A 22,874-nucleotide genomic window follows, 5' to 3' on the forward strand; every position below is an offset into this window, starting at 1 on the left:
TGATCTTGCTCGATGTTAAAGGAATAGTTCACCCAAAAATGAAATATTTCTGAAACTTCATTCACCCTCAAGCCATCCGAGGTGTAGATTAGTTTTCATCTGAACAGATTTGGAGAAATTAACTATTACATCACAAGCCCAATGGATCCTCTGCAGAGAATGGGTGCCGTTAGAATGAGAATCCAAACAGCTGATAAAAACATCACAATAATCCAAGCAATCCAATCCGACTCCAGATCATCAATCAACATCTGATAAAGAAACAAACTCATCTACAGCTTGGCCTGAGGGTGAGTAATTATTTTGGATAAACTATTTCTTTAAATCATAAATGCATTTTAGACTTAACAGTATGGTATTCTTTAAAGCTGCTTTCAAATGATGTGTATTGTGAAAAGCGCTATACATATAAATATGACTTGACTAAGTGAATGGTTTGATCAGAAAAACTGTCAATGTGGACCAGACTTCATGCTGCAAGTTAAAAAAGGAAAACACTGCAAGTTATCTAACACTTAGAGCTAAGGATAGTGAGATAAATATATAATTTAGCTTCAATTTATTTGTTTTAATAAGATTTCCTGTCTCATTTTTGTTTTACAAATCACAAACTCTTCAAACTGGAACTGGAGAGCCTGTTACCATAACAGAAAGCATCATTTCCTGGCTCTCAGACAAAAGGGCCAATTCAGAAGAGTGTTGGATGCATATTTCAAAATGGAGCTTATTTGAGCATGAGTGAGTGTATCTGTGGGCCAGTGGGAAATGGGTGGGGCTCTATTAGTACTGCACCATTCATAGCAATGCCATCAGTCAAGGATGAAGAGTCTGCCAAGTGACTAATGTAAGTTCAGTGTGTTTTGTGGTCAATAAAGTTCATGAATCCCATCTCTAATGTAATGCAGACTGCAGTATGATGAATATGCAGCTCAATGCTGCAGTTGGCTAATTATTAGGAGAGAAGATTCATGACTGTGATGGCCAGAAGTGCTAAGGGACCATTAAAAAAATAAAACAACTGGCTTAAAGCAAAACCCTAAAAATGTAGCAACTATAACAGGGATTTTCCTATTAAAATGCATTAATTAAAATGGATGTGACTGCTAATACACATCAGAAAAAATGTACAATGTCTGGTTTATTAAAAGTATAAAATGATTCTCTTTATATAAAAAAAAAGTGCATTACAGGTTTAGTTTACATTTAAAAATAAAATTTAACATTTTAAGAAAGACATCTGCATTGCAGCAATATGTGGCACTGGCAAATGTCCACTTGGTATACTCAAAGGTTCAATCTGGAAGAAAGCCATCTGGATTTTAAAAGCAGACAGACCAAAATTCACTCTTCAACATTCGGCATCAGTAGATGTATAAAGTCAGTAGGTGTTTTATCCTTTCCATTGTGTACATTTCAATTGGGAATGCATAACATGTCTTTTTTAGGTATCCTGAGGGGTTTTGCTCTAAAAGCTTCCTTGAAGAAAGATGGTTGAAGGATGAAACTTATCTCTCTGAGAACTTTCCTTCAGATATCTATTATCTTTCACATTCAGTAAGAGAGGAATAAATTAAGAGAAGAAATTGGCTATTACTGATATTGGAACAATATCCAAGATGAACTTACAAAAAGTCCTCTTAAAAGGTGTTAAATTAAAGAATACCTTACAGCTAACTAATCACAGTGTGAAAAGAGTTTAGGAAAAGAACTTCATTCCGGTATTCAAAAATGAGTTTCACTTGCTCAATTTACTTAATTAAAATTAGCTAATGCAACACAACTATTCAGCATTCTGTCACAACTTAATTTAATATCACTCAATCCCTTTAAATTGGTAAAACAGAAGTTTACTCAATCCATTAGCACTGAGACTACATGAATAATTTAGGCTGGAATGAACATAGCATTACTGAAACTGATTTCCAGCACACACTGAAAAATTTAATGTATACTTTGGAAAATACTTTGCCCCGAAATTTCGGATGCAAAAATTATTGGCCGAAAAAGGCACTGGAAAAGCAAAGTCCGCTCAAATAACACACTGACAGGAAATTTCTAACATTGCATCACTAGTAAAATGACGCTACCCTCTCATTCACTGATCTGCTCTCCGCTATGCTCTGGTGACATGTTCTGATAATAATAGCCCCGTACTGTAGGACTATACATTATTTGGATAATTAGTAAAAAAAAATATAATACAACAACAGCTGATTCTGTTGCATAGAACTGAATAAATCTAATATATTGATATTTAATATTAATATATTTTCTGTCCAATTTTATTGTGTTACTTTCAATAAAAGTGTGGTTATTTTATTCCCTTGTGTTTTTAAATTCAGTATCATTAAAATTATTGAGTTAAATTAAAAAGTCTTACAAAATTACTTTATATTATTGAATAAAATAATAAATGATCATTACATAGCATTTTCGGTTTCAGTTTTGGTTTTCAGCTAGGTGCATCCAGAATTTTCAGTTTAGGCCTAGAATTTTAATTTCGGTGCATAGTGTTTTTTTTGTCATTGGTGTGAAAGACAACACAGTACCACTGTCAGTAAAACTGACACATCTGTCAACATATCTTCTTTTTGTGTTCCACAGAAGAAAGTCAACCATACAGGTTTAGGATGACATGAGGGTGATGATTGAACACTGTAGAGTGAAATGTTGATTAACTCTAAAGCAATTACTCAACAAATGCCAGTGGAGTGACTCTTTGCGCCTCCTGTCAATATCATATTTTACATATTGTAAAAAGAAAAATGACATTTAGTATGCTAATGTGCATTCACTTGTTAACTGCATGGAGTTAGGCTTCTTTGACATGTCTAATTTTATTGCACATTACTCAATGCAGTTATGTTATGCTATACAAAAGATAGAGTTCCCTGTTCAAGATATTAAGGCATTTACAGTGTGAAAACAGTGTGATATTAAGGCATTTACAGTGTGTCCAAAATTGAAATGAACATTTATTATGAGAAGAGAAGAGAAGAGAAGAGAAGAGAAGAGAAGAGAAGAGAAGAGAAGAGAAGAGAAGAGAAGAGAAGAGAAGAGAAGAGAAGAGAAGAGAAGAGAAGAGAGTTCATTGGAAGCACCTCACACCCCCACATTCAGCTACGGGAATCAAGCAAGTCTGCCTTATTTCCACTGAGGATTGGAAATCCTCAATTAATTTACGCACTTTTATGCTTCAAGGTACTCGAGACAAAAATAATCTGGCTTTGGGTGAGAGCCTAAGAAGAAGTATTTGTCTTTTATTATATAGACATTTAACATAACTGAATACTTCTGGGTCAGCTGACTTAAGGGCTCAGAGGATGCGTGAAAGAGATGAAGACATGGATGTGACCCCATATTGGGTTTCCATTTGATTAAAGCCTTCAGCCATCTGAGGAAACAAGCTTAGGGAGAAGATGATGGCACCATGGCAACATCAGGAGCTAGAGGCCTAATGGGATATAGGGATCGCAGTTTGCTGTAACCATGGGTAACTGGCTATAGGGAGGTTGGTATGGAAAAACATATATTACACACCACCCCTGCTGATTTCTGCTTAATGTGCTCGAGAACATTCCTAGATAGTGGCTTTGATGCCCTGACTGTCAAAATGGTTAAACTGAATTCATCCTATTTATTGTCAAGAATCGAAACACTAGAAGGTACAACAGGAGTGCTCTGGGAGAAATCAGCACAGTGTTACGTTCCTGCTCTTGACAAACCATGTTTCAATTGCAGTTATTGACATATAGGCTGATTTATGGAGAAAAGCTGCCACCACAGCACTAAATTCTGCTGTCACTGTCCTGATGCAATGCAGGAGTTGTGGTTTTATCGCCACTGATATGATAAAATCATGAAGAATTTGAAGAGCTTCATGTAGTGAACTGATTGCTCTTTTTGATTGCAATAATAGATCCCAAAGATTAAAGGGATATTTATCCAAAAATGAAATTCTGTCATCATTTACTCACCCTCGTGTCATTCCAAACCTGTATTTCTGTCTTCTGTGGAACACAAAAGAGGAGATTTTGAAAAATGTTTTTTTTTTTGTGTGTGCCCAAACAATGAAAATCCAATGCTGTTTTGGACCCCACTGACATTCACTATATGGGCAAAAATCGTTCTGACTTTCACTATATGGGCAAAAAGAATCAAAATATCATCTTTTGTGTTCCAAAGAAGAAAGAAAACCCCTTTTTCAGATCATACACTGGTCCACTTACAAAAAGACACTCGGTTGTACAAAGCACACATTCTGAAACATACAACACACATTGTTAACATACATAAAGGCACTAATTAACTGACATTTGAATGGCATTTAACAACGGACACCGAATATCACAAGCCTAGCTGCACATTTGGAGTCTGCCATATTATTAACAACTTAACTGTCTGTCATTAGTTAGAGCAGGGAAAGGCCACAAATTCACATATGCATGCAGAGTACCCTCACAATGGTAGTTATCGCAAGAACAACCAGTGTTATATTATCATTATTTATGCCATGTGTACTTCCTGCCAACTCAGACCATATAAATGTATTCAGGAATCAATAAGATGCCCTGCTTTTTGGCTATTTAATTATGTAACAGATGTTAAGATAAACTGCATATTTTACAATTGCAGAAAAATTGTGCAGTTATTGCCAAAAACACAAAGGACACTATAGTAAAATACTCCTGACACACAGTGTTTTCTGTGCCACTACTAAATAAATGAATAAACCTTTATCTGTATTTTGAGCTTGCCTTCTAAACTGAATCTGATGAGAGAGCTACCGGACATGATAAAAAAAATAGAAGGAAAAAATAAAACATGTTTTTTATAGCATTGAATAAAGTGGCTGCTTTAAACAATTAAATAAGTTTATGTTTACATACTTGTGTGTGTGTGTACTGTATATATTTATATCACATTTCCATAAGAGTGTTAAATTTGGTGTTCTAAATTAATGTCAGCCATTTTTAAAGACCAAGGAGAGGGAATGGTCATGGTGAAACTTCCAAACATCTGGTATCTCTGAAAAGCCCTGAATGTGCTCTGTACAAGACATCCAGACTTAAAAAACATGTAAGTTCTCAGAGAAATCACTAAAATAAAATGTCCTCTACTGACGACAAAAGTCTATTCTTGGGTCTCAGGAGGTTAAAACAGATGTCCAAAAGCAAGCATATGTTTGTATTCTCATCTGAGTCAGACACCGGTTCAAAAGCTGTGTATGCAATCATAATCATAGTGGTAGGTCATCAGCAGGTGCTTGAGACCAGGACTTGGATTATAAACAAAGGTACAGTTATGATTAGTACTGATTAACAGAGATGATTTTGTTCATGAAGAGAGTCTTCTTGCCACTTCATTCAGCTCATCTTAAAGTCTTTACGGCTTTCCATAAACAGGAGCAAAGAGGTCACCCCTGATTCTAATAGCAGTGTGCTCGGTTTTGTGAATTGTGTGTTTGGTTCATTATTATGAAAGTCAGAGGTGCCGTCCATGTGGAGAGAGGTTTTAACAGAAAGGTCAGGTCGATTATTCAGTCCCACATTTTGCACTTTACTCAGGGGAGTCGTGCGATCAGATAGCACTTTCTGTTTTAATGAAAATAGCATCTCAAGGCTCAAGTTGAGAGGGACAAAAAGGAATTATCTCCAGTAGGTATACAGGCTATGTGTTACTGCTGTGAAGTGTTTTGAGTACATCATGCAAGCAATGTAAATGTCCTTTTTTGCAATCAAGAGCTGAATTAGATTAGTTGACAATACATCAAAAACATTTCTACATAGAAAAGTGGGCAAAGTTTAGGGTTTACTTTAGGGAGACTTTGTGAAATTGCAGCGCTACATCTCATTGCACCATGAACACAAGCACTAGCACATCATACATGATCCTGACACCGAGAGGCACTGAAGCAAACCTGAGAACCAAAACCTTACAAACAAGACTGAGAGTGTGAGACATAGTAAAAGAATAAAAAGAAAACAACAACTCCAGCAGAACAGTGTTGTTACTGTTAACTATTAAAACTCATCATTTTTGTTAATTCAAATAAAACTGAAATAAAATAAATATAAATATTAGATGAAAAACTTACTAAATGTAATGAAATTTTTTAATGTTGTTTTAACATATGTTTAGGTTGAAGCACTAAAATTACTCAAACTAAAATAAAAAAAAGGTAAATAGAAATACAAAACAAAAACTAATAAAAATGGCAAAAGCACATAAAGTTCCTAAATGAAAATGAAAATATAAAATAAAACCTAATTCAAAATATTAACAAATATTATCATACAGTATATAAATAACATTGTAGCATAAGATGTGATATAGTTCCTTGCTGAAAAGAATATCAATGTTGCTGATTCAGGCTGGTTTTTATACTGGATTGACTAGCAGATCAGCAAAGTTATGCTGTTTACCAGCTAAAATGCTGGTCAGTCAACACAGTCTGAAGCTGAATAACCAAGGAAGACACACTGGTAAAGTGGGGATACCAGCACACCAGCTTCCAAAACCCTACAAATCCTGGTGAGCAGCTATGCTGGCCATTGAGAGGGCTGTGAGACCAGAGGAGAAACAAAGAGGAGACAATAGGAGAATAACTGAAGAATCATGGCTGCAAATTCCTACTCAGGGACTGTTGAACAGCCAACATTATCTTCAACAAATGTTAAATAAAACAAATAATTCTGAAAGGAGTTTGAAAGAGAAAACACTCCAAAATTAAACCATTTTGAGGTTATTGGCATATGTAATTTGCCAGTTTTCTTTCTGTATACCAATACTACTAATGACATGAGCAAATAGCTCCCATTATAAGAGATTTTTGCTGCTTTCCATAAATAATAAATAGAAATGGCAAAACTGAGAATAAAAACTATTACATTGCTGCAACAAAAAGGGATGCAAACTGTTCAAAATTAGAATGCTGAATTTAATTTCAATTAAATTAGAATTGATGAAGCAAATATCAAGCAGTTTGAAATTGAATTTAAATTCGCAAAATTGAATTTTATAACTACAATAAGTGTAATTTTTAACTAGAAAAGAACATTCGTCAAGAGAAACTTTGAAAGATGGCTTGACAAGTCCTTTGAAAAATGAATCTGTACATTACCTAGGAAGGCTTTACCCGAACCTCCTTCTCCTGAAGCTGTCACGCACGCCAATCATTTTGGCACAGTTCACAACACAGTCCACTGCCTGGCACCAGAAACAAAGATCTCCCATAATGCCCATGCACCACAAATACCATACCTCTCTGAACCTGGGGCGTATAAACAATTAAGTCATGCACCCCTTGTGCTTATTTTAATTTCCCATTGCATATGATAGCACATGAGTCATATGGAGCACCTTCTCTGTTCTCCCGCTGCTGTGGGAGCTAACTGATAATGCTGTCAGCATTCTGTCCATGTTCTCCTGGCAGACTGCACCACTGTGTTACAACTGGCATCCCCCCTGTGAAACAACTGCTAAGAGTGACAGTTAACATTGTGCTCCAGTACAATTCTTTTAGTACAAAGCAACAACTTTACTAAGGTATCAGGAAACGCTACAGTGTGTGTTGTGTGACCATTAATACCATAGTGATCACATTGCTTATGTATTGTAGTCCTATTCAGTTGTGAGCGGCTGAAGTGAAGGGGAACCTAGTGGTTAGCATACAATTTCAATTGAAAAAGCATATAAAAAGGCTTCATTGTGATTCTAGCACACATACTGTATAACTGTATGGACACTGTACAATATCAACATTTTGACAGCATATAAAACATAAAACCTTTTAAAAGACAAATGTTTAAAAATCCTTCGAGGCTCATGTACATTGGATATTTGAAAAATACTAATAATTTAATAACATTTATAAATATAATCTCAAAATGAATATACTAATTTCATAATGTACATTATAATTTTGTGATTTCTAAATTCAGTTGTTCCCCTTTAAATTCACTTGATGCGCTTTCGTCCCTGCTTAAAAGCCCATATTTAACACCCGAATCAGTCAAATCATGTAACATGATTGTTGTAAAATGCTATATAGATCAAGACATTTAGTAAAACATTTTGTCCCCCAAACATTTCTAAGCCCCACTCTGCATATCCCCTTCATGCTCAACAAAACAAAAGCCTAAGAGATCTTGAAGAATAACACTGACATGCCACATCAACTCTTTCTCTGTCATGCAGCCAAGTTTAGCACAAAGCGTGGGCCGCCAGGTCAGCCAGGTGAACTCCCCCGAGTCTCTGCTAACATCAAAAATCAACCAATCTCCACTGCCTCGAATCCAATCGACCTCCTCCCATAATGCCTTGGGACATCCTCTGAAAGCACTAGGATTCCCCTCTGGTATGCTACTTCCCTATCTGCAGTGCAGTCCTGTGACTGCGGTGCTTTCTAGCACATTAAAGAGAGTGTTTCCTTTGATGTGACAGTGCGCGGTTGGTTAGACAGAGAAATGTGGGGAAATACCCTCAGTGTACACAGAACAACGTACTGCAACTGCTTCCTCAACTGGGCACAGTATGTGCTTATCTACTTTAAATTAAAGACTAGCACACATTCAAGATTTCTTTTTCATTCTCTTTACATGTAGAATTGTGGAAACTAATCAGATACTGTACCTCTTTAACACTTGTGTTGTGCTGAAAATCCTTTGGTGTAAATCTTACATTTTGCTACATTATCACTAAACCTTGGATCTTTAGTCAACTTGTTTTCTTTTAATTAGCACAGGTTTTATGTTTCTTTTTGGAACTGACTGGTTGCACCTCAGTTTTGAGTGAAAAAAGCATTTTTGTGGTTAATTGTGTTTACTCATAAAGTGAGTTGCAGAAGCTAAGATCAACTGCCAACTGAGAACAAGTTGATAAAAAGATTGAATCCAATATTTGGTAATAATATAGCATAACAAGACATTTTTTAGCTATTTTTTGTAGGTCAGTCATTTTTTTCTGTGTAACAAAATTCCAGAAGAGTGCAAAAATTATCAACCTTTTTTTTTTGGGGGGGGGGGGGGGTTGTTATACCCTGTGTGAGCAAAGTCAGTAAGCTGTAGTGCAATGTGATAAATTAACTAGAATTTTTGAGAAAAAGGAAATCCATAATGACTGAAACACAACATGAGGGTTAAAAATAGTCAAAATATCAGCCAAACTTAATTGGTCTAACTTAAAGTTGGCATTAGCAGCAAGTACAGCAGTGGGTCGGGAAAAAAAATGAGCGTGGGGTGGAGGTGGAAGACAAAACAATAGAAGAATGGCAACAAACCCAAATCTATTAGCTGGAGGCCTTGAGTATTTTTAATTAGTCAGAGTCTCCTGGGACGGAACAGTGTGATTTGAACAGACCTGCGGGAACCAAACACATTTTCAAATACTTTAAAAAAAATTCCCTGCTGACTTCACTTAATGTTGCACTTTGCAACTGAATGATCTTAGCAAAGAAAGTTCTTCCCTGAATGTATTTCTGATGGCTTTATAGCTTCTCTAAAAATACCTCATTGCATTATGGCAGATCTTCAGCAATGCCATTCAGATGTGCGAAAAAGTGAAGAACTTTTCAGAAAAACTCGCACTAACAACAATTGTTCATGTTTAAGTAGTCTGTGAGAGCCAGTATTTGATGCATTGCAAAAACAGACCCCGAAAAATGCAATAAACAAAGATAACAAAGCACTACCTTCATAACCAACAGTGATTGAGATGCTTTGTATACTCCTCTGTGCTTTAATTAAACTTTCTCTAACTGCTGCCTCTCAGGAGCCATTTTTGACCACTGTGAGGACTGACACAGTGTGCCCAGAGAAGCATATGGGCTCAAGATATTCATTTATCTTTCAGATCCATTTTTAAGGCAGCAGTTAGCTGGCATCAGACTGTGTTTTGCAGTTCAGAGGGACATTTTTTAAAGCGGAGATCTGTCCAGAAGCCCCAGTCAGGCTTTAATTAGTAGAGTGGGAATAGGAGAGGTCTCAGATCTCAGGCCAGCTTCCATCAAAGCAGGGTTCATCCTGAGGAAGATGTGAGAGCCGGCGTTCTCCTAGTGTTCTGTAAATGCATTCATAAATGAGTTGTGCTGGGACCGTGCCCACTGTGAAGAGCATTAGCCATCCCGGTGTTGTACACCAGAATAACTATGCTATGTAGACTTTGGCTCATTAAACTTTCCTACTTATCCATTACAGACTGGGTGATAAGGCCCAGATCCAGTTTAAAAGATGAGAACAGTTGTTTACAGAAAGTGTAGGACATACCCAAAGGCTCATCACTTTCCTTTTTAAAGCCCAATAACTTTTATTTTACAACATAATTTGCTACTTGCTATCAGGAGAAGGGGATGTTCTCACTATAAGAGCATTTAAATATGGATAAGCCATAAGTGCTTGATGTGTCATCAATATTTCTGGTCCTGGGAAAAAAAACAACAATGTTTTAAAACTCGACATATGCTAAACCTTTGTTTTGTTAACTTTTAGGAGTGTGCTAGCATATAGATCGATTTAACAGTTTTCTACATTCATAATAATAAGAAACCAAATCAGCATGATTTAGAATGATTCCTGAAGGATCATGTGACTGAATATATATATATATATATATATAAATGTATGGGTCTAGCACACCACAGATTTGCACACCTAAACAGGGAATGTATACAACTATAAAGACCTGTTCACTGTATTTCAACATGTGTGACAATAATTGTCTAGGACAGGGACCATGGTGTTGCATAACTGTGTGGCAATCAGGTAGTGACTTCAAAGAGGGGGGTAATAATTTGGCTAATAATAGGGGTTGAAATTGGGCACAACACAGTAATTAAGTCCGAGCAGGTTCTGGGTGTAAGACAGGTAATCACAGTACAGCACATACTGATGCTTGACAGCTATTTGTCATGGTAACACAAACCTACTTGTGTTTATATGTATGTGCATATGTATCAGGGGTTAATGGAGTCGATGCATTAAGAGAAGATGATTTTGACCTCATATGTTGATGAAACGTTATAGCATTTACAGTATGATATATTGTGTTTTCTTTCATGTCAGAGCTTTAAAATGTGCCACTCTGCCAAAGTCTGAATTAGCATAGGTGTGCATTTCTTTAATTTTTTTGCAGCATGCCAAAAATGGCATCACAAAAATGGCTAAATAATATATGTCTCTGCATGCCCACTGTAAACCAAAGCACAGGCTGTGTAAAGAGCCCTCGCAGAGTACTGTACATTCATGCTCCACTGGCCAACAGCATCAATGTGCGCCTTGCTATATGTCCAGTGGTCTAAAAGCCACAGCCATTGAAGTTAGGGCAAGTGAACTGCTTTGGCACTCATTTAACTCACTTTAACATTCTAATGGACTATAACATTAAAAGTGATGTTTCCAGCTCAGGGTTATTAAAAAAAAATAAAAACAAATAAAAAACACAAACAAAAAACATAAAAAATACAACTAATAAATAAAAAAATAAACAGACAAATATAATTTGAAGTACTAAAATAACTAAAACTGAAATGAAAACACAACAAAATTACTAAAACTTTAATTTAAAATGAAAATGGAAAATATAAAAATAATGGAATATAAAATTAACTGGATTTCAGCTTAAGTATGAAGCAGCTCATACCAGTGTTATTTCAGTATTATTTATATACTTTTACAGTTTTAATTAATATTTTAAACAAGCTTTCATTTTTATTCTTACAGTATTTTTATTATCTTTTTAGTTATAGTTTTAGTAATTTTATGTGCTTTTCTCATTGATATTAGTTTTTGTAAATATTACTATTTACAGCAGGTTAAATTTAGTTTTATATCAGTTTAAATTTGTATTTGTTTCTAGTTAATAATGTTAGTGCTTCAGCTCAAAGTAAATGAAAATTAGAAATGCTGCCTTGGCAACAAACTGAACTAAATTTATGTTTTTCATCTAATGTTTGTTTTTTATTTTATTTCAGCTTTCAGTTTTAGTTCTAGATTTAGTTAACGGTAATAACACTGGAACAAACAGTACAAAAGTTAATGTAATTTAATACAAACAAAGCACTCTGGGTGGGAGCAAATGGACATAATACTAAGTGAATTATCTAGGCTAAAGTTTAATCACACTAAAGGGCTCATACATTCTGTTTGTTTTAATGTCAGACGAAGCTGCTCATCCACACAAACAAGTGAAGCATGATGAAATATCAAAGAGGACCATGCAATATGCATCTATTGATCCAAATAGGAGACAACACGTGTTGCTGTTCTTTGTGGCGATAGCTTTAGGGTCTGCCCCTGGAGGATACAGAAATGGTGTCCAAACGCTTCACTATTGAAGCAATGCAGGACTGCACTAAGTAAGCATTAATCTAAGTAAGTAAATCCATCCATATTCTCATTAGCATATCCTCCAAGACTTTAATATTTATTAGTACACAAAACTTTCCAGTAAACATACTGGAACATCTACCAGATTAATTCCAAGAATATTCATGACTGAAAACTAACCTGAGACATTATTTACCCATCATGCCCTTTTTACAAAACTTTAATGATTCATAAGATCTAGATCAGGGAAGCCTCGGTGCTTGCATGCTGTGAGGGAGGCTGCTGTCAGCGTGTTTATTTTCAGTGAGCACACACATAAACACTCATTTACTGCCAGTGAGAACCCGCAAACCTAGACCAGAGGGGGGAAAGCACTAGAGGAGAAAAGCTTGTATTTATACATTCAAATCCATGAATTAGCAGTTTCAGTGAAATTTAAGCATGATAATTGGTTACTGCAGGGGCGGACTTACCCATTAGGCAAAGGTAGGCGACCGCCTTGGGACCCCTAAAGCCAGGGGGCACCCTAAAATGCTTTTCATATAGGAGTTGAGCATTAAGCGCTGACACATGAACGGTTTCTGTTTACGGTGTTTATTACCACAACCGTCCGAGTCGGTGGCGCCTGCATGTGTACGGCTGTACGCACTGTGAATACCATGAGTGCTCAGACTGACCTCCGATTTGCCGCGCAAACATTTCAGCAGTTATCATAGGCCTGTGTGTGTCTATGACGACTGAACCAGCCATGCCATTAATTATGAATTTATTAGTCTTTTGCATGCCAAAGTCAATTTCTGCATAGAAATATTATGCCAAATAGAAGCAGAAAATCGTGCTATACGCACTTTCATGAGAATGGGTTAGCCTACAACAATTAATTTGTTGGCTATTTTACAAATGGGAATACAACAAATTCATGACATGGGTAAAAAAAAAAGAGGCTAATTAATAATTCACATATCATACAAAATTGCGTTGCAGAAAATCCTTTACATGTTAAGGTATTCAGAACAGAGCAACATAAAAAATTAGAAAAAGCAGCTATACAATTATAGGACAACGTTTTACATAGCCTATATAGGCTATGCCATTATAATTTGTGTTTTATTTTTTTTAATTGTACAGAATTATAAAATAAAATGCAAATTATAATTAGGCCTGTTTTAGGCTTTTCCTTATTTTTATATTTTAGACATTCATCAATTATGGTGATGAAAAAAAATGACTCTATCTATTTATTGGATGTGCCTTTAAAATGAAATAATTCAAATCGAAAATAGAAACTCTTTCATTATGTAATCCGTGCATTTCTCTTTATATATATATTATTAGTATTATTAATTTTTTTTTTTTTTATTAGGTCTGTGAGGCAATTCGCTGAGTTTAGGTTCATCATTTGAAGAGCTCCTGTTCAAACCCCAGACGGCAGAAAGCATTTGTTTTCTTTATTTTATAAAAACACAACATTTTGTTGATATTGTGAGTGCACACAAATAAAACTAGCACCTTTACAGTTTAGAATGATGTATTACTCTTACCTTTATGAGCAAAAATGACTGCTTATTAAGTTGTTTCCACTGTTAGAAAAAAATGCAAGTGATCGCGCCTGCGCCTCCATGTCCTGCAGAGTGCACTTCAGCTTCAACTCTCCACACAAACGTCTAGGTTAAACATTTAAACTAACATTGTGAAATCCAAAAACATCATTATATCTATAGATTTTATTTTAGGCAAGTCGTGATGATTTGAGAAGGCTAAATTGATCAAACATAGGCTATGATCAACTTATTGTCTGCAGCTGGCTGTTAAAAAAAATAAAAATAAATACACAACTTACATTTAAGGAACAAAAAATAAAACATTTTTCAAATTATAATCATAATCACTTTTCCATACATACAAAACTTAGCTATTTTAATCGCTGAAACAGTGTATAAGCTTTTTTTTTGGGGGGGGGGTATTTGAGGCCTGTGCAGGGCCCTAAAGGCCCCGATATACTTCAAATGAAATCGAAGAACTAACTGATATAACGTCATTTTAACCAAAATCAGGCCGAAACGAAGTTCATTTTGAGTTCGTTTCGGCAGTTCGAAACAGCTGACCAAAGCGAACCTTCTGGGGAAGTTTGTTTCGGCTCCTAAACACCTTTGAGTTTCTATTGGTCCGTGGCGGTTACGCTATCGTGGGTGTGTTCTGAAACTCCACCTTCTTTCACGCAAGAGAGAACAATATCTCCGGCCTAGTCACTAGCAACATGAATACACTGGAGTGTCGAATAGCTGAGCTGGCACAGATATATCCGCACCTGTATGATCGCTCGCGGAGAGATTTTAAAGATTCAGAGAAAGCATTAATTCCTAGAAAGAAATTGCAACGAAGTTTGGTGTCAACGACCCGGAGTAATCCAAAAAGCGACGCAGAGAAACAGGCAAGACAAGTTTTCCAAAGCCGTAAAAAGAATGAAAGGAAAGAGTAAAGATACAGCAGGAGCAAGCACCAAATACATGTTTCAAATACATGTTACACCATACTGCTAAATCATGTAATCACATAAAATAGTAAATCATGACACCACATAAAATATAAAAAGGTTAACAAATTTATCCAGTTTAATATAATAAATAAAACTAATTAAATAAAGTAACAAACTGACTCCAATATTTTTTTCCACATCATGCTAAAGTTTTACAGACTTGAGTTCACACTTCCCATAAAGGATGATAATGGTTCTTTTGTATTGCAAACAGGATACTTGACTCTGAATTCTTTTGTCTATGACATTCTGACATTGGTGCCCGTCCACACCTAGATTGCCTACACTTCATCATTTCATCGTTGTTGTGTTTAGGGGATACGCACGAGCGTCGCAACGCATGTTTACGTTAATCTACACCCCGCCTCCAGCAGCACGGGGGTGTCGGAATGTTCGAAAACAGTATATCTTCACTCAGCCTTTTCGAACTTCTTTTTGCCCCCAAACTTCGTTTGAAGGTATACCGGGGCCCTTCCACTTCATCCAATGCTGTTTTGTGTTCTCATGTGAGCATGCTCCAATGATATAATGCATTTTAAAGCCGTTTAACATGTACATGGAAAAAATGTAAAACATTTGGCCATTCTGCAAGCAAGTCAAAACAAAAAAGGAACCTCAAGGTTTCGAGAGCCTTTGTTAGTCCTACATTTTTGCCTGGGGCCCCAATTCACTAAATCCGCCCTTTTGCAAACTCTCTCTTGACAGTCCTTCTTGAGAAACACCAGAGGAATGTCTTACCATGCATTACTGCACAGAGGGGTTCTGTAATTTGTCAACAAAAAAAGTAATTTGGCTTCTAAATGTCTCATTTTAGTAGCCTTTTTTCCCATCTGTAGCCCTTTTGCTCTCTTTGCCCCTGCGAGATATTTTTGATGTAAAAAAATTCTGCACAGAGAAACAGTACAGAATTTAAAACCAATTAAATTTCCATTAGATGTACCTGCACCACAGTTTCTCTCCCTTTAAACTGAGTGATATATTTAGGAGGGCGATCTGCAGATGCAGATAAGTCGGTGGGTCATGCAGGTCTGCTCTCATGTCAACAGCCCTTGCAGATTTATGATCACAGACCAGGTAATCAAAAAGCAGGAGCCTGAGCCTGCCAGACCAAGCTTGCATAAAAGCTCTTAGGCCAAGAGAGCATGTCATTTTCTCTATACAACAGACACTAATGATTCTCTCTGCCTACACCACACACGCATAATGTAACCAATCACTTCTGCAGTAAGAGACATGATGCAGGGTGCCATGACATTCTGTGTTTTGTTTGTGCTCAATATAATGGTTTACTCTGGAAGGTAAATTGATCCATATACCATCATTTAAATTATGTCATTATTCATGCACCATATTGTTTCAAAGTCCACAAGGCACTGAATAGTGCATCAGTAGTATGAAGTACTTTTGTTGATATATTTTTTTTTAACAAATATTTTTCATAATATATATATTTTTTGTTTATATTAGATTTTTTAATGTTTCAATAATATATTTAAAATGTATTCCTGTGATGGCAAAGGTGAATTTCAGCATCATTACACAATTTATCATTTCAAAATAATCCTAAAGAAAAAAAGAGTTGTGCTTCAACATATTCTCAATTATAAAAAATACTTAGCAATACTACTATTTTTAAAGTTTCTAATAATAAAAATCAGCACATTTACATTTTAAACTATATCAAATAGAAAACAGTTATTTTAAATTGTAATAATATTTCACAATAGTACAATTTTTTACTGTGTTTTTAATCAAATAAATGCAGCCTTGGTCAGCATATTGAAAAACATTTAAAAATCGTAATTATTCCATACTTTTTTACAGTAGTATATCATATCATATATATTGGAGTTGCTTGACAGTCGTGGTCACATTAAACTGTCAGAAATGAGAACAAAATATTATTTTTGAAGAGAACGGTCTCTTTTATGCATGCAGCCCTATTCGAAAAGAAAGAGGATAATAATGTTTCACTTCTAGGAGTTTATCTCTAAACGCTGGAGGCAAATCAGCCTGCTGTGCTCTGTTTTCTTATTAGACAGCTGTGTGATTGAAAACCAAAGAGTTGCAAAATATGGCACCCATCTCCTGTGGTCCTGACTCTTGTTTTTTCTTTCTCCCCCACCCTCTCGCTTTCTCTCTCTCTCATTAAAACTGTCACCAAGCTGCTCCCCTGGGAGTGGTTTAAAAATAACACAAATTGCACTAGCTCCACACATCAAATAGCCACTACTCCCTTTAACAAGGTTTGTTGCAGGTTTTCGCTTTCTGCTATTTGTATCGACTCTCTTTTAAGCCCAGGTACAAGAATAAGAGTGGAGTTTTCCTTTTAAAAAGAATCTAAAATAAAGAAACAATGTTTTATATATGTATATTTCATTTCAATCCAAACATTTAGACCAGATGAGACCAGGTCTATGCTGATAATGATGGACAAAACAGAATCATACAATCAATTGGATGAAATGTACTGTAAAGTAATATGTATCTTCTCATACATTAATTTGAGCATTGCAAAATTTGTAACGAAGCCTTTCTTCATAATCATAATTGTTCTGTGGACACAGGGTATGAATATGGATAAAGAGGCTCATTTGCATAATGAGACTAATCTAAACTCAATTAGCAAATACATCTGAAAATTTTACTGCAATTTAATTTGCATTACAATATAGGAAAAAATCATTTTAGAACATCCAGCAAACGCAAATCACTAGCTGGTGCATTATGCATTGATTTTCTTAGCAGATGATATTTCACTAATACCATGCAGAAATCAAACTGGACAGGAATCTGAGAACAAAAAGAACTAACCTTCTTATAAGCCCCGCAAATGGGAATTATTGAAAAGAATATGTGTAAAGCAGCACATTTACATTGTCTTTCTGGAATGTTTCTTCATGTTCTGTCTTCTCAGCTGTCAGAACCGTGTGAGGACAGATGGTCAAGTTCTTCAGTGCTGTGTAAAGCTATAATAGCTGTATTTATTTTATGAAATGATGTACACTACCATCCAAAAATATGGGGTCAGTAAGATTTTTTTTTTGTTTTGAAAGAAAATATTACTTTTATGTAGCAAAGACACATAAATGTGATGATAATAACTGTAAAAACATTAATAAAGGTACAAAAGATTTCTATTTCAAATAAATGCTGTTCTTTTTTCAACACTGTTCTTTTTATTTTGTGAGCAACAAATCAGCATATAATGCTAAATTTACACTGCACAGGTGGCACAAGTGCTTCTGAAGTGGCATTTAGGCATCTTTACACAGACTGTTTCATGCTGCTCAGAGGTGGCATAAATGCATTTACATACCAATTGCACTTTTATACAGTACTTCAACTCAGAGCAGGTATAACTTAGTCTGGCTTTTATGAGGCATTGTGTCTTTACACAGAGCAGCCTTAACTTGGCTATGTAAAGATGCCTTTAGAATGATTTCTGAAGGATCATGTGGCACTAAAGACTGGTATAATGGTTACTGAACATTCAGCTTTGAATCACAGGAATAAATTACATTTTATAAATATATTAAAATAGAAAACAGTTATTTTGAATTGTAAAAATATTTCACAATATTACTATTTAACTGTATTTTTATTAAATAATTGCAGCCTTGGTAAGCATAAGAGACTTCTTTCAAAAACATAAAAAAATCTTACCAACCTCAAACTTTGAACATGTAGTGAATGAACATGATTTCATGTTTAGAACAGAACAGAGTCTGAGGAACACATTCGCATTAATGATTTAACATAACATGGTTTAAAGCAGATTGCACTCACCATCCTTATCAGCTCTCCGGAAAATCTGAAATGATACACATACACACACATACAGAAATACAATATATTAATAAAAATTATTATTCATTTTAATTCACATTATCATTATAATTTACCTAAACCTAAAATAATTCATCCAAAAAACCTGATAAACTGCTAATCAAAGTTTAATATCAGAAACCTGTTTGATTTCAATACTAAACATTATTATACAGTGTTCTAATCTTAAATGTACATACAACAATTATTTTTAGACACTGGCTGCAGAAAAATCAAGTACATGCTAGAAAAGATGGATAAAAGTAATTAATAAAAGCACCTCTCTGTAGAGTTCAGCGTCTGCCAACCTACTCAGAAAAGCTATTAAAGTAGACGCTGGTTCTATAGATAGGCTGACTGCAATTCAACTGCATGATACCTTGGCCCTTAATATGGTGCAATGATTAATCTTTACATTGCATTCAGAAGACCACCAACACACATGATATTATACAGGCATGTGATCAGCTAGAGACAAAAAAGCTGGAAAATCTGACCATGCCCCCAAGCCACGCCCACAGGACTTATTATTTACAAAAATATATTTTATCACATTAAAAGATATATCTTATATTGTAATAATATATACTATTGTCCTGTAAAAATAAAAAGTTGCATAATGTACAATGAATAAAATTATTATTATTATTATTATTATTATTATTATTATTATTATTATTATTATTTAATCTTACCACAAATGTTTGAGTGGTATCATTGTTTCCACAAAAATGTTAAGCAGCAAAAAACAGTTTTTAACATTGACGATAATCAAGAGTAAATTTTTCTAGGACAGCAAATCAGCATATTAGAATGATTTCTGAAGGATCATGTGACAATGAAACACAAGTAACATGTTTCAGCGCTGATTCTACTCACATTTGTATAACGCCAAAATGTATAAGAAAACATTAACTTTTCACTGTTTATTTAGTTAATTGCTTAAGACCATTTCACAATCTCAATCATCATGCAGTAACCAGCATCACCCTGCCCACCCCCCCCCTTTTTATTACTTACCTGCATGAATCACGAGTCATGATTTTAGGCCGAAAAAAAAAGGAATACTGGATCAATCCGGAAGAATCACATTCCTGATTATAACCTTTAAGTTCCTTTTTAAATCAAGACTAAGCAAGTTTGTATATTGCCGATGTGTTTGGTTGAACTTGTAAGAGACTGTGTGAGGTGCTACTTAAATCTGCAAGAGCAACCTGATCACACGGACAGTCAGATGTGAAATGGACCACTTAAGACTCTCTGGTAACAGGAAAATCACAGTCAATAGAATGTGCTGGGAAGCGTTACTCACTACGGGCTAATTTTGCAGCAGTCGATCCATTCAGCCTTCAGCCTTTCTCATTTTCTAAATAAATAAATACAGTGAAGCGTCAATTGTTGTGATCAGATCTGGATGTCCATGTTAAATGTACTGGCTGCACAAATAAGAATGGAGGTGCAAGTATGACTGGACATACATGTTTGTGTCTCAAAGATGAAGCATCCGATAATTGAAACATCCGATAATTGAAACATGTATTGACAGCACACAATTTGATCTGCTTCAGTAGAGTGATCACCTTCTGACAATGGTCTAAATCACTTCTCAATTGGATGAGCCAGCTGCTTCTTTCAATCCTGACAACTAACAGCATTCCACCTGTCAGGATACTTCACCATCACAGAACAAACGCAAAAGCAACACAGAAGGAATAAATGGACATCAGGACAACCACTGAAGCATCTGCAGTAGAACAACAATGTGGCGTTTTTCATTCTCTTGAACTAAGAGGAGAGTGAATGTGGGAACAGTGACATGTCCAATCAATACTGTAATGTATTTTACAAAGCGCTTGAGAAGCACTATTGGTATTTAATCTTCCTAGCCATATACCTTATATCTTAAAGCAAAAGTGTCTGCAGCATTAACTGCCAGGTCTGGTTCTCAACTGGTGGGTCGTGACCCAAAAATTGGTTGCTGCAGGGATGCTCTGATTTTGTGGACTGTAAAGGAAGTAAAGCAAAATGGAATTTATAACCATACAACCATGCATATTTAAATAAATAAAAATAAAAAGGATTACAACTACAAAATTGTGGGAAATTTTTTTTAGTTATTAGTTACGTTTTTATATTATTATTTTTGTTGATTATATGTTTGTGCACAGTATGTTTTTGTGATTCTTTTAGTGTGTATTATATTTTATTAAATCTGAATAAAAACAATATTCAAATATTGTAAAACATTATTTTAATTTAAAATAAGTTTTCTTTTTTTTTAAATGTTTTAAAATGTAATTTATTCCTGTGATGGCAACACTGAATTTTCAGCATCATTACTATGGAAGCAGATTAGTCTCAAATATAATTCACGCAAAAAACATGATTCACACATGCGTAGACAATTTCACATGCATGAAATCTAATTCACGTACACGCAAAAAAAATTCACGTGCGTGAAAAAAAAAATATATTCACAAAAAGCAATTCACATGCGCAAAATAAAATTATATATTCATAAAATACATTTCACAAATGCAAAACACAATTCGTAGATATACAACTGTGCACAAAAACCTTTGAATGTTTAAAATGTACAAAGTGTCTGAATGTACAAATCGCCATTTACTACGAATCCACTCGGATTTGTGTGTGTGTGTTTTTGAGACTTTCCTGGCAGAGCTCTCTTCCCAAGTGGGTCTGTCGTACTCTTTAGCCAATCAGATGCGAGCTTACCATTCAACCATTCCATCATATCATAAGCTACTGAGAGTGGATTCAAGGAGCCTGATTCTGCGCACCTTTTGCGCAATATGGATTAATTAGAACGGAAATTAAGCCTTTACATCAGTAATCCCATAGACAGTAAAAGAAATGGACACAGCGAGTCAGCGACCCAATTGGAACTCAATTGAGACAAGTGAAGCCCATTTTTAGAGATTTTTAGCACTTCCGTTTCTGACGCGCAGACTCAAACAAAGGAAGCTTCTGCCATTATTGTGACTTCATCTGAACATGGTGCAAAACTACTCTCCTTGAATGCACTCTCAGTGGCTTATGATATGATTGGTTGAATGGTAAGCTCGCATCTGATTGGCTAAAGAGTACGACAGACCCACGTGGGAAGAGAGCTCTGCCAGGAAAGTCTCAAAAACACACACACACAAATCCGAGTGGATTCGTAGTAAATGATGATTTGTACATTCAGACACTCGTACATTTTAAACATTCAAAGGTTTTTGTGCACAGTTGTATATCTACGAATTGTGTTTTGCATTTGTGAAATGTATTTTATGAATATATAATTTTATTTTGCGCATTTGAATTGCTTTTTGTGAATATATATTTTTTTTCACGCACATGAATTTTTTTTGTGTGTACATGAATTAGGTTTCATGCATGTGAAATTGTCTACGCATGTGTGAATCGTGTTTTTTGCGTGAATTATATTTGAGACTAATCTGCTTCCATACATTACTCCAGTCTTCCGTGTCACATGATCCTTCAGAATCATTCTAATATTCTGATTTGCTGCCCAAGTAACATTTCTTATTATTATCACAGTCTAAAATGATTATGGCGCTTAATATTTTTGTAGAAACTGCAATACATCTTTTCAGGATTTATTGATGAATAAAAAGTTTCAAAACAACTTAAGTCTATACTATCTTATTAAATGTGTTCTTGCTGATCAAATGTGTTAATTTCTTTCAAGAAAAACAAAATCTTACTGACCACAAAATATTGAAAAGTAGTGTATGTCATGTTAATAACTTTTAAAATAAAATTTGGGTCCTTAGCAAAACCAGCTGAGAACCACTTAACGACAGGATCCCGCTTTGTTATCACTAAACCGGATTACAGCAACAGTAGCAGATGATGCCAAATGGTCTTAAAAGTAAAAAGAGAAGTTGATAATGTTGAATAACATTTGTAAAAAAAAAAAAAAAAAAAATAAGAACAGAACCACCATTAGCTGGGAGTTACATCACTATTTCTTCATTGTGATTGTCTGCTTGATGTGTTTGAGAATAAAGGGGGTGCACTAAAGATAGGAGGTTGTTAAATACCATTTGTATGGTCTGACAATATGAAGTCACTTAATGTAGGTGACCCAGTTTGTTTGCACTTCAGAAGATATATCTCTGTATGTCAGGAAAAGGGGACAGCTACCAAAAGTTCTAATG

The 22,874-nt window shown here is 35.2% G+C and overlaps 1 protein-coding gene across 2 annotated transcripts in view; it reads right to left on the reverse strand.

Moving 5' to 3' along the window:
* The window catches only part of LOC109109321 (N-terminal EF-hand calcium-binding protein 2-like), a 75,792-nt gene that overhangs the window by 49,772 nt on the left and 3,146 nt on the right, over positions 1–22,874 (reverse strand). For both annotated transcript variants that reach the window (XM_042775247.1, XM_042775246.1), the window contains exon 2: positions 18,649–18,673. In XM_042775247.1, the coding sequence (XP_042631181.1) occupies positions 18,649–18,673 (25 nt within the window). The remainder of the gene's footprint in view (positions 1–18,648; positions 18,674–22,874) is intronic.

This window comes from Cyprinus carpio, chromosome A18, assembly GCF_018340385.1.
Source record: "Cyprinus carpio isolate SPL01 chromosome A18, ASM1834038v1, whole genome shotgun sequence".
NCBI lineage: Eukaryota > Metazoa > Chordata > Actinopteri > Cypriniformes > Cyprinidae > Cyprinus > Cyprinus carpio.